The following is a 13,477-nucleotide window of genomic DNA, read 5'->3' as shown; positions in this document are numbered from 1 at the left end:
TTATTGTTTTTCTATGTTTGTTTTTATAGTATTCATCTTAATGGGTGTGAAGTGATATTTGATTTTGGTTTCTCTAATGATTAGTGATATTAAGCATTTTTTCATTTGCTTATTGGACATTTGTGTATCATTTTAGAAATGTCTGTTCCAGTCTTTTGCCCATTTTTAAATTAGGTTGTTTTATTGTTCAGTTGTACAAGTTCTTTATATATTCTGGACATTAACTGCTTATTGGCTAAACAGTTTGCAAATATTTTCTCCCATCCCATGAATTGCCTTTTCACTCTGTTGATTGTGTCTTCGATGCACCTAAGTTTCTCATTTTATTTTGATGTAGTAAAATTTACCTGCTTTTTTTGTTGCCTGTGCTTTTGGTGTCACATCTAAGGAATCATTGCCAAATCTAATGTCATGCAGCCTTTTTTTTGTTTTCTAATAAAATTTTTATAGTTTTAAGTCTTTCATTAGGTCTTTGATCCATTTGTGTTAATTTTTGCATTTGGTACTAGGTAAGGGTCCAATGTCATTTTTCTTTTTGGCTTGTTGCTATCTAGTTTTCCTAGTATCATTTGTTGAAAAGACTCCTTTGCCCCACTGAATGGCCTTGGTATCCTTGTCAAAAATCAGTTGACTAGCCTGAGCAGGTGGTAGTGCAGTAGACAAGAGTGTCAGTCTGGGGCGCTAAGGACCCAGGTTCAAAACCTGAGGGTAGGCAGCTTGAGCATGGGCTCATCCAGCTTGAGCACGGGCTCTTCAGCTTGAGCATGGGATCATAGACATGAGCCCAAAGTCGCTGGCTTGAGCAAGGGGTCACTGGCTCAGCTGCAGCCCCCTGGTCAAGGCACATATGAGAAAGCAATCAATGAACTACTAAGGTGCCACAACTGAGTTGATGCCTCTCATCTCCCTTCCTGTCTCTCTGTCCCTGTCTGTCCCTTTCTCTCTCTCTCTCTCACACACAAAGAAAAAAAAATCAAATGACTATATATGCGAGGGTTTATTTTTTGGCTGTGTACTTCATCCCATTGTATGCCATGTCTTTTTACTACATTGTTTTGACTACTATAGTTTTGTAGTAAGTTTTGAAATCAGAAAGTATAAGTCCTCCAATTTTATTCGTTTTCAAGTGTGTTTTGGCTATTTCAGTTCCCTTGAGATTCCATATGAATATTAAGATTAGTTTTTCAATTTCTGAAAAACACATTTTAGTATTGACATTTTAACAATATTAAGTCTTCAGATCCATTAACATGAAATGTCTTTCCATTTTTTTTTAAATTAATTCCAGTAACACTTTGTAGTTTTCAGTGTATATGTCTTTCATGTCTTTGGTTAAGTTTTATTCCTAAGTGAAAAAATCAGTTTTATGTCTGTACACTAGCAGTGAGCAACCTAAAAATAAAATTAAGAAAAACAATCCATTTATACCATCAAACTACATAAGAATCTATTTACCAAAAGAAAACTATATAACATTCTTGAAAAAATTAAATACCTAGAATCCAAAATTCCCCCAAATGTCTACATATTAAGTGTAATACTTATCAGAATTTCAATTGCCTTGTTCATGAAATTGAGAAACTGAACCTAAATTAATATGAAAATTCAAGGTATCCAGAATAGTCCAAGTAATCTTTTTTTCTTTCTTTTTTTTTTTTATTTGAGAGAGAACCCCATTAGAGAACTCATTTCCTGATTTCAAAACTTACTACAAGGCTATAGTAATGAAGACTGTAGTGCTGGCATAAAGGTAGATATAAACTGCTGGAATCAAATTGAGTGTAGAGAAGTAAACCACTACATTTTTAGTTAATTGAGTTTTGACAAGGAGGCCAAGATAATTCAATGGGGGCAAGAATAGTCTTTTCAAGAAATTGTGCTGGAATACCTGGATAGCCACATGCAAAAGAATGAATTTGGGTCTCTACCTCACACCACATACAAAAATAACTCAGAATGGGTCAAAGACTTACATTTAAGAACTAACCCTATATAAAACATAAATTTTTGTGACTGCCCTGGCAGGGTATCTTAGTTGGTTAGAGCATCATCCAGATATACCAAATTTGTGGGTTTGATCTCTGGTTAGGACAAATATAAGAATCAACCAGTGAATACATAAATAAGGGGAACAACAATTGGTGTTTTTCTTTTTCCTTTCCTCTTTCTAAAATCAATAAATAAATTTAAAACAATTTTTGTGACAATGAATCAGGCAGTGGTTCCCTAGATATGACAGCTAAAGCATGGCAAACAGAAAAACAGAAACAGAAATTAGACATCATCAAAATTAACAACTTTGGTGTTTCAAAGAATACCATCAAGAAAGTAAAAAGACAACCTGCAGAATCAGAGAAAATATTTGCAAATTATTATTCGTTAAGGGCATGGTATCCAGAAAATATAAAGATTCTTACAACTTAACAATAAAAAGACAGATAATGCCTGACCTGTGGTGGCGCAGTGGATAAAGCATCGACCTGGAAATGCTGAGGTCGCCGGTTCATAAACCCTGGGCTTGCCTGGTCAAGGCACATATGGGAGTTGATGCTTCCAGCTCCTCCCCCCCTTCTCTCTGTCTCTCCTCTCTCTCTCTCTCTCTCCCTCTCCTCTCTAAAATGAATAAATAAAATAAATAAATAAAAAGACAGATAACACAATTTATGATGGGCAAAGGATTTTAAAGATGTTTCTTTAAAGAAGATATACAACTGGCTAAAAAGCACATGAAAAGATGGTCAACATCATTAATTATCAGGTAAAGGCAATTAAAACCAGAAAAAAAACTACTTCATAACCATTAGGATAGTTTTAATAAAAAGGACTGATAACAGTGTTATTGATGTGGAGAAATTGGAACTGTCATGGATTCCATAATTTTGCTATGGAAATGTAGAGATTTAGATGCTGTGTAAAACAGTTCAGCAGCAGTTCTTTGAAACACAGAGGTACCATATAATCTAGCAATTCCATTCCTAGGTATATACCTAAGAGAACTGAAGACATAGGGTTCACAAAAAACTTGTATATGAATGTTCATTATTCATAATAGCCCAAGAGTGGGAACAGTTCAAATATCCATCAGCTGAATGGATAAACAAGACGTTTATCCATATAGAACATGATTCATCCATGAAAATGAAGTAGATTCATTCTAAAACATGGATAAAATCATGAAAACATGCTGAATGAAAAGTCAGACACAAAAGGCTACATATTGTCTGATTCCATATATCTGAAATGTCCAGTATAGGCAAATCCTTATAGACAGAAAATATATAAGTAGTTCCGAGGGGCTGGCGGGAGTGAGGGAATGATGAATGCTAGCTAGTCAGATGGGGTTTCTTTGGGGGGTGATGACAACTTTATGAATGTACTGAAGACTACTGTACTTTTAGAATGGTATGTGAATTATATCTCAATTTTAAAAATCAAGAAAAAAGGCTTTTAAATAAAATTTACTAGTACTTTTGTTTTGAAAACCATTGCACAAGCACATCCAGATTATGAAAAGTGGCTGTGTCACAGAGGATAATCATCCGAAAGACTTTCCAGTCTCCACTCTTCTCCTCATATGCTCTTCCTGGTTGTGGGCCTTTACTTTTCATCCTTGCCTCTTTGGCACTCCACTGACTCCTTATAGCATCTCCCAGTGAAATTCCAGCCCTGCCTTCTGATCAGCTTGACTCTGAAGCTGGTCATTTCTTGCCAGCATAGATCAACTTTCATTCCATTAAGCAAAAGTCTTACTCAAAAAGTTCTTTACCTGGTTAATATATTAAGTCAGAATTGCAAATAGAGATGAATTCCACTAGTTTGTTGGTAAAAAATGACTTTGCTGTGAACTCACTGTATTCTGAGAGTAAGGAAAATCTATTAAACCAACATCTGTAGCTGAGAATCATATTCAGGTTGGTAGGGCCCTTTAGCTGGCCTGACCATTTTTTGAATGTGTTGATCAATCATACTCCTAACAAATGGCACTTCAGCCTAAACCCAAACATCCCCTATTGGTAAGAATTCACTCCTAAGTTATTATTAGAAAACTAAAAAAAGTTTTTCTAGAAAGAGAAAGCTTTTGCCTTAAGGCTTCTGCCCTCTGATCTAGTTCTGTGCTTCCACAGGGTCAACCAGAACAAACCCAAGGTCTCTTTAATGTGTCAGTTCTCCAGAGGCTAAAGATAGAAATTAGGGAGAGCTTTCTAATATCTATAATTCACCTACTTGGCAAACAGCCTTAAAAATTATTTTGGGGAAACTGATGCATTTGCACATTTTCAACCCTCATTAACTGTTATTGAAAATTTTTAGTTTTCCATATGCTACAAAGTTTAAAGTAAACTAAGTTTGCAGACACATCATGCCAAATACATCAAATTATTTAAAATTTTTATTATGACAATTGACATATATTAAGTGAAATAAATGACAGAAGTATTATAATAAAACATTTTGAAAGAAAAAGTTACACAATTAGGCCAATTGCTATAAAATAGCTTAGGCCCAGCTATAAACACCAAGAGTTCTGATCAGACTGTAGTGAGACATTGAACATTTCATTAACAAAAATATTGGCACCAGCCACAACATATTTTGGTTGTCACAAGGATTATTATATTTAAACAACTATGCACTGCAATTCTAACACACTAGGTGTTCATACACACTGCAGTTAGCCCCTGAAGCTTTAAGCTACCAGGAATTCCCATATTTCCCATGCACAAAATTTACTTTGTGCCTTATTGGAATCACATTTCCAGTTTTCAGACCTTTCCCTCCCACCCCCACACACATGCAGTACAATATGTGGTAGAGAGCACTCCAGCTTCCTCTATTTGATTAATAGCACGTTCCTGATTACTTCAACAGTTTTATGTTAATCTTGGAGCTTCTGCTTTAGCTCTCATTTCCTAGAAACAAAATAAAGCATTCTCAGAACCTATCCCAGAAATAATTTGTTTTATGCATAGGAAAATAAAGCATTTCATATAAGCGTGTCTGGAAATCCAAGAGGCATTCTGATCAAATACTCCTAGAATTCCAGCTATTAATTTAAAATAAAAATGAAAGTCTAACATATACCATTTACAAATTCTTATCTGGAATTTGTATCCTTTACCTGGAAATTCATGATTCCCAGGCTTCACAACTCTATTCAAATGAGGAGAGCTAAGAAACTGACAATCCCACATTAGCTGACAATAAAGGTAGTTTGAATAGAAATTATGACATACTTAGATGAATTTAATTCTTTACAAGAATACACTTGTGCTACAAAGGTGAGAAATTAGAATGGTAAAATCATCAGATGGTAAAAAGCACTAGAATTTAAACAAAAGTGTCTTAATGTAACTTATAGGAAAATGTGCCATTAAGACTGCTATAACTGTCAGCATTATAACACGTCAAAATATTTTTTATCAAATGAGGGAATTGAAATTTGAAGTGAATATCCCTTCCTGCCATGATTCCAGCAAGTATTCCTGTGGAATTAAGCCTAATGAATAACAAGAACCAAACAGAGCAATTCTAGTTTTTCCTTCTTGTATAAATTGAAAAGAAAGAAAACTCTGCCCCACCCATGCCCAACCCCAGCACTGGACACTCCCCTTTCAAGATGTATACAAAACTTCCAGGCAGTCTGGGCAAGCTATAATTCAGACACCATTATCAAGAAGCTGCTTTGGTAAGAGAACAAAACACCAAACCAACATTGAGAATACCCTAGTCAGGCATCACAAAAATCACACACTGTAAGAATATGCTCTTAACTGCCAAAATTTGAGCTATTATAGTTGTTCCAAAGCTGAAAAATCCATTTAACATTAACATAAAGTAAACCTCTGTTTGTCTATGTGTGTGTATAATTTTCATGCAATGATCTTAAAGCTTTGGAGACAAAGATTATTTGCCTAATTTCAAAGCTTATCCATATAGCAGTATTGATAGGCACCAACTCTGCTAAAGGGCAGGAGAATGAAAAAGACCATGGCACAAAATTTTTTTAAAACAATTTTAGGTTTAATTACATAATGCACCTGTAGATGTTCTAGCATAAACACAGTTGTAAAAATCTACATCCTATTTTAGGGTATTATTTCCACTTCTCCCCCCTTAAAAGCTGTACAGTTATAAAAAATGTGACTCTCAAGCAAAATAAACTTTTTCTTTTGCAACATACAAAATAAGTTAAACGATTCAGAAGGTCTTGAGCCATTATGTTTTCCAATGACTGTGTTCTGGCTACCCATAGCATGACATGTGGCTCCTGGTCTAGGACCAGAACTCAATAAATACAGGTCAAACAAAACCCCAAACACTTAAATTAGATTTCTTTAGAAACTGATGAAAGTTAAGAAAACATAATAGTTAGGGTTAACAATTCCATTCTTAACTTACATTATCCAGTGGCAAAATGAACAAGACAGGTCACTCAGTCCTTAGTGCATTTCCTAGCTTGTACCGGTTTGGCAAAAACAAAACAAAACATAAATGTAGTTCCTTTAAAAATGTTTTCTTATTCAGAATGTCTAAAGAGCTTAATTAAGAAATCTCTATACATCTAATAATTTGTTAAGCCCTCTCATATGACTTATGCATAGGATAGACATCTTAAAGTTATTAAAATACACTTGATCTTAGCCAAAAGGCTGAGAAGCGATTAAAGTTATTAAAATAAAAATAGCATCTTCATTAACTGAAATCACTACAATGTGCCAGAAATGGGTTTGCAGCATTTCCCAGAGCAAAATGGTATAAATATAAAATGCAAAACAAACAAACAGAGCTTACTTGACCAAAATGAGGGGGAAAATCCACTAATGGAATCTTATTCTAATCAATTTCTGAGAGGGCTTATATGAACAAAGTGTGACATGTACAATCTAAAGTGGTTATATACCAAGCACACTACAACTTGGCTTTTAACTGTTTGCTTGCTGGGGAATAACCCTGTCTTCAACATGTTACACAGTTACTTAGCAATTCTTGGCACTCAGAAAATGTCAAATGATAATTTAAGTTGGAGTGAAATATTTTGAAAACTAACTTGTACACATATAACACAATAAGCCAGTTTCAATACACTGATATCAAAAGGCTTTATCTTTCAGGATTGGTATAAATCAGTGAGGAAAATCAGCAGTCAGTTTGCCACTTCCAAGGTAGGTTTATAGGTATACACTGGGAATGGTGGATGAAATAGGAATGGATTTTATTCTAAGTTTAATAACAGGTATTAAGCAGAGGTCCTGGCAGTTTTGGCATTCTCACTTCTTGGAAGAATTAGGAATATTTAGAATGTCAAACCAAGAAGAGGACCTTCACTATATTTCTCTAGACTTTATATATCAGTTACAACTATTTATGATTTTTTTAAATTAGTGATTTCAAATAATTCATTTTTATTCCAGCATCTAAAGTATGTATACGTTTATATATATATATGTTCATTCCAATAAAAAAGAAAATAACGATCTAGCTGTGAGGCAACGTCATGAATCAAAGACCTGTTCTATTGTGTTGGTGAAGGGCAGAGTTCACAACTTTTTCTGTGGATCAAGCTTGTAGATTCATTAGGTTCCTTTCAGTTGTATGGTAGTACAAAGTGGCGAATGGTGAACATCTCTCAGCCCCACAAACTAAAAAGGCATTCCTTGTAATGAAGGAAATTCCATCAGTTGCACTTAACTACAGCTAACATTTTCCCATTTTATTTCTAAACAACAAATAATCATCTACAGTTTTCTTAATATATGCATATTATGGGATGGGTTCTATCACCTGAAAAAGGAAAACTGGAATTTATATCCTTTTAAAATTAGTAAAAATCTTTTTTCAACAACTTCCTCAGCATTTGAACTCCGTGGTTCTTTGGCAGGTCACACTTATAGAAGATGTGTCAGAGAAACCCATCCTCAGTATATCAGGTGTGTTCTTGAAAATATCTCTGCTGTCATTCTCTAGTAATGTACCAACAGTAGAAAATGTTTTACCCTGAACACTATTTCATTAGCACAAGTCTACAAAACCAAAATGCATATTTTTGATCTGAGTCTTTTCACATAATTCAGAGCTTCTGCTTTGTGATAATTTGGCTCATTTTCAGAACTTTACAGAAATTGCAAACTAAATATTCTGAGTACTAAACTATACCTCCCCTTAGTACATTTGCTGTATGCTGTGATTATATTGGGAACCCAAATTGTATTTCAAAATAGGTGATTTAAAGTATTAAGTGCTCTATTATATTATAGCAGCTACTGTGAACCAAAATCCATGGTTAGTTCTCTAGTAACAAAGAGTCAAGATGTTTTAAACTCTAGATGAATTGCTGCTTTCCTATGCACTCTATACCATTCCTAATGATTAAATTATGTCTGAATATAAAATATTTACTTTTTCCTGGTTTCTTAAAACTTCTTCAAAGTATTCTCAGAGTTATTAGTTCAGTGAACAGACTCTTTCAGGGGCTGAATCTAAACACCATGTAGCAGAGTTATTTTTGAACTGTTCAACATCTAACCACCCATAATTAATCTAGCTACATAATAATAATTTATAAGTATCAGCTGCTGGATTACAGTCATTGTAGATGAAACATAGTTAATTGATTTAATCAGAATGTAAGGATAGAAGGGATACACTCACTACTAACTTCACAAACACTTCATTCAAGTTTGGTAAATAACAGGCAGCATAAGTGGTATCGTAACCCATATCAATGGGACATTTGCTAAATGGAATACTCAGTCTTCACAATGATAAAAATTACCTTTTTCCTCTGTAGCGGAAAAGTAAAAAGAACTCTTTATTTCACATTAGGCATCCTGTAAAAGAAATAATCTACCCATTTAATAGTTCTTATCTCTTGCTTAACTGAACAGAATGGGTGGAAGCAGGAGCTGGTGTGTCTAGAGGTAGAAACAAGGTTCATGGGAGTTTCCACACAGTAGTGGCTTTACCAGCTGCAGGACTAAAATAGTAGAGGGAGACTGGGAGCAGGATAGGCTGCTGGCACTTTCTAACCACTTACCCTGCACTAGTAGGAATCCACCTATTGCCTGCCTGTTATAGTTAATCAAGGCTAACATTCTTAACAGACTTTCAAATAAATGAAAAAACCTAGCTAGAAGGAGGTCTGTAAAATGAATGTGGCTCTATACATAGCCCTCTGTTCTAATGTCTGTGAATGTAAGCCCTTCCCTCCCTTCCAGTGGAACATAGTCTCAAAATAAAAATCACAACTTACTTGGAACCACATGCTATTTGCGCACCCTATTTTTAGGCTGCTTTCATTATTTTATTTTGTATACAGATACATATACATTGCTAGAATCAAAGCAAAAATATTAACGGGCCGGTACTACAGAACTAACGTGAAACAAAACAAACAAAAGAACCAATAACTGAAAAACAACAGCTATAAACTTTCAAGGCCAAAAAGATAAGATTTAAGGGCAACACCAGTTGAGGAAGGAAAAGGAGTATAAAGTTTCTGGAGAGGTATTTATAATATGCAAGTCTAATGCCAGCTTTTTAATAATAAAAAAGAGAAGTGCTTTACTATACACTGACTAGCACACATAATGCTTAATTTGGAAAGAAAAAATAATGAAGTTCCTTGGGCCAGCAGCAGATATGCCGTGTCCATTGCCGGCAACAGACACAACACTAGAACAGAAAAACCCAAATCCCAGGGCAAAAGTATTCACAGAAGTAAGTAATGGCTGAAGGTTTCAGAATTTGACAAGCAAGGTTTAATCACAAGTGCTACACTTTGTACAATGTTATTTATGGCTCTGCCTGAAATTTTACAGCTGTAACAGAAACTAAGACAAAGTTCATCTTTTAGTGTCAATTACATGTTAAACATTTAATTATCAACCCCTTTTCTTGAAACAAAGGGCTTATCTTTTTTTAAGTGTTGAGATGTTTGAAATGGATGTCATGCCTATTAAGTATCAATATATTGTCCGTTCTCAATCAAGTCTATGTTGGTCATGTGACTATTAATGAATTTTAATAGAAGTCTAATGGCCGAAGGCCAAAACTACATTCAAAACCTGCTAATATATCCAGGCAGATAAGAAACTGCAACACACACACACACACACACACACACGCACGCACACACACACACACACACACGGTAAAACTCAAACTAAAAACCTCCCAAAGGAACTGCTTTGTTTGTAGACTTCAATTTGAAGTAGATACTAAGGGCAAGAATAGACCAGTTAAAATTCACTTGAAAATCCTTCCCCCTTCCTCTAATGTGCTAAAATACCACTGTCAGCTTAGCATCTCTTCATGTATGTTATGTATAAATGTATTTGTTCCAAAATGATATTATGAACATAAATGTGGCCAAAAGACAAGAGTTACACTATCTGCAAAGGTTACAGTCCACCTGGGCCTTAAAAAAAGACCACACTCAGTTCACTAATAAATTTCCATGACAGTATATTAGAGGCCACCTCATCACCACTGCATAAAGCTGTTTTAAAAAATTTCTTGCCAGCACAATCTGGTTGTCAAAGCTTCATTATACATTTTACTGTACAAATGCTTTTCAGATGATTTTCTTTTAAATAAGAAATTCTGCTATAACAAACTTAGGTTAGGGTTTTTTTACGATGGTACTTTCTTGGTCTCTTCTTTATTAAGTGTGGTTATCTCCAATAGTAAACAAGTTGATTTCATGAATGCTGTTACTAAAATGATTTATGTGTGATGTTGTCTACAATTCTCAAACTGCAATACAGACTTGAACTTTTAAGCAGTCTGTTATCATCATCTATGCCATGAATGTTTAAATATAATATATATTTAATATGAAAAAGCTAAAGCACAAGTGCTTTCTCCCACCCCTAATTCCGTTTGGGCCCTCGCATATTTGGAATGCATTCTTATCCACCCTTTTTCACAAAGTCAGGAGAGCTCAGGAAATATAAAGTCAAAAATATACAAATCTTTGTTGTTATTATAAGATTTTTTTTTTCATGAGTGAAATTACCAAGGACCATGAACTTGGAAAAAGAAAATCAAAAAGAATTTACAGCAATTATTTATCTTCAAAATTCAAAACTGGTCACTTCACAGAAAGAATTCAGGTTTTGTTGAAATTTTTCTTCTAAAAAGTCATTCTGTAGTGGAGTTTTCTAGGAAAAATAAAACTGCTTTTAATAACTGGCCCGCTGGTGTGAGAGCTACCGTGGAATAAATTAGCACAAAAATGGAAAAAAAGTCTTATAACTGTTCACTGTTACAGACGTAATCAACAAGGTCAGTCACTCTCAAAAGCTCATCTTCTTCCTCTTCTGGTGCCCCTGCCTCCTGCCCACCACTTGTCCCATTGGGGGCCAGGCTTGCACTGGCTGTGCTGTTGTCCTTGGGGGTCTGAGGCTTCTCAACTGGCTTGCCAATCAAGTTCTCAATGGCTTTGCCAGGACTCTGTCCATTAGTGGAAGGTAAGTCCACTAAGCTATAGTCCAGTGGGCTCCCCACCTTGCCTACATTTTCAAAGTCCTCTTCCTCATCACTGTCTATCCGATAGGGCTTTTTGGTGCTCTCTTGTTCAGAGGCCAGGACCCTGGACTGGCTGTCATGGACAGGCTGATCTGCATCTCCACGAACATTGTCACAACTCTCCTCATCTGTCTCAATCCGGTGTAGCCGTTTTCGGGATGGTTTGCCTTCTTCTTCCTGCTCATCTGCTTCTGAATACTCATCTGTGCTTCGACCCCGCTTTCGAACTGACCGCTTTGATTCTTTAGCTAGCTCCTCATCTTCAGAGTTCTTGGACATATAGCTCTCTAGAATAAACAGCACATTGAACAATAAACAAATTTAAGTAATTCTCCTTTTCCTCCCCATATTCCCCACACATCCTGCTTTCAGACTTGCTTGTACACAAATATTTCCCTTCAATAACTGGCCTGACTATTGATGCCCAATATGCTCATGGTGTGCCTCTGATTTTAGGAAAAAGCAGAATCAGATTTTGTGGAGAAATCTTGCCCAACTCTGGACATCCTAAACACTGTGCTAACTCTTATCCTATGTTATTGAATGTCCTTCTAGTCTTTAAGTCTCTTCTTTGTTGATACTTACACCTAAGTGACCACACTTAGTCTCATGGGTTGGCATAACATCTTTGTGCTGAGAATTCTCACATTTATTTTAGGCAATGTCTAAATTCCAGACACATGTATCAAAATGCTTACTCAACATTTATGCTTGGCTTTCTAAACAGACATCTCAAATCTAATGTGTTAACTGAGTTCCTAAACCCCCTCTTCAAACTTGTACTGCTCTGGTTTCCACCATCTTAGTTACTGGAAACTCTACTGATCCCCTTTACTAAGTCGTCCTTGATTCCTTTTTCTCCCATCTAACCCAACAGTAAATCTTTGAGTCCACCTTCAAAATGTTCCATATTTAACTTTTTCATCCCTTTACTACTACTGCCCTAGTCTTACCCATGATCATCTCTTACCTGGCCTTTTTCAGTGGCCTCCCACCTGGTCTCCTAGATTCTGACCTTGTCTCCTTCACTTTATGCATTAACAAAGTGACCATTAGCAAACAAAAACATAAGTCAGATCATATCACTCCTTTGCTCAAAATTCTCCAATGAGTTCTCATTTTGTATAAAATAAAATCCAAAGTTTGTACACAATGGCCTACTATACTATCCAATATAGTAGCCACTAATCACATGAAGCTATTTTAAATTTAAATTAAAATAAAATTTTCAGTTCCTGTTATATTTAGACAAATTTCAAATGCTCAACAGTGCCATAATACTAGTGGCTACCATTTTGAACAGCATAGATACTGAACATTTTTTTTCTTTTAGTGAGAGAGAGCACGTGTGTGAGAGAGAGAGAGGGAGAGGGACATACAGGATGAAACAGAAAGGAAGGGAGAGAGATAAAAAGCATCAACTCATAGTTGCAGCACCTTTGTTATTCACTGATTGCTTTCTCATATGTGCCTTGACTGGGGGAGGGGGCTCCAGCTGAGCCAGCAACTCCTTGCTTAAGACAACAACCATGGGGTCATGTCTGTGATACCATGCTCAATCCAGTGACCTCACACTCAAGCCAGATGAGCCTGTACTCAAGCCGGTGACCTTGGGGTTTTGAACCGGGGTCCTCAGCATCCCAGGCCAACGCTCTATCGACTGCACCACCACCTGGTCAGGCTGAACATTTCTATCATTGCAGGAAGTTCAACTGGATAGTGCTGTTCCTCATCAGTAGTTGGCAAAATAAATTGTGCAGTTCCTATTACAACTATTTAACTTTGTGGGAAGGCAGTATAAACTATATGTGAAAAAATGGACATGATAATGTTCCAATATAACTTGATTTACAAAATCATTACTTACACAAACAGGTGGGCTCTAGTTTGTCGACTACTGCTCTACACATGATCTGGCCCCTGTTGATCTCCTGCTTCATCTCATTCT

General features: G+C 35.8%; 1 protein-coding gene across 3 annotated transcripts in view; it reads right to left on the bottom strand.

Moving 5' to 3' along the window:
• Positions 1–4,372: 4,372 nt before the first annotated feature.
• The window catches only part of RSF1 (remodeling and spacing factor 1), a 187,945-nt gene continuing 178,840 nt past the window's right edge, over positions 4,373–13,477 (bottom strand). For all 3 annotated transcript variants that reach the window (XM_066249494.1, XM_066249483.1, XM_066249500.1), the window contains one exon: positions 4,373–11,816. In XM_066249494.1, coding sequence (XP_066105591.1) covers positions 11,251–11,816 — 566 coding nt within the window. In that variant the 3' untranslated portion in view covers positions 4,373–11,250. The remainder of the gene's footprint in view (positions 11,817–13,477) is intronic.

Source organism: Saccopteryx bilineata, chromosome 1, assembly GCF_036850765.1.
Source record: "Saccopteryx bilineata isolate mSacBil1 chromosome 1, mSacBil1_pri_phased_curated, whole genome shotgun sequence".
NCBI lineage: Eukaryota > Metazoa > Chordata > Mammalia > Chiroptera > Emballonuridae > Saccopteryx > Saccopteryx bilineata.
The sequence above is the reverse complement of the archived record's forward strand: the minus strand, read 5'-3'. Positions and strand labels throughout refer to the sequence as shown.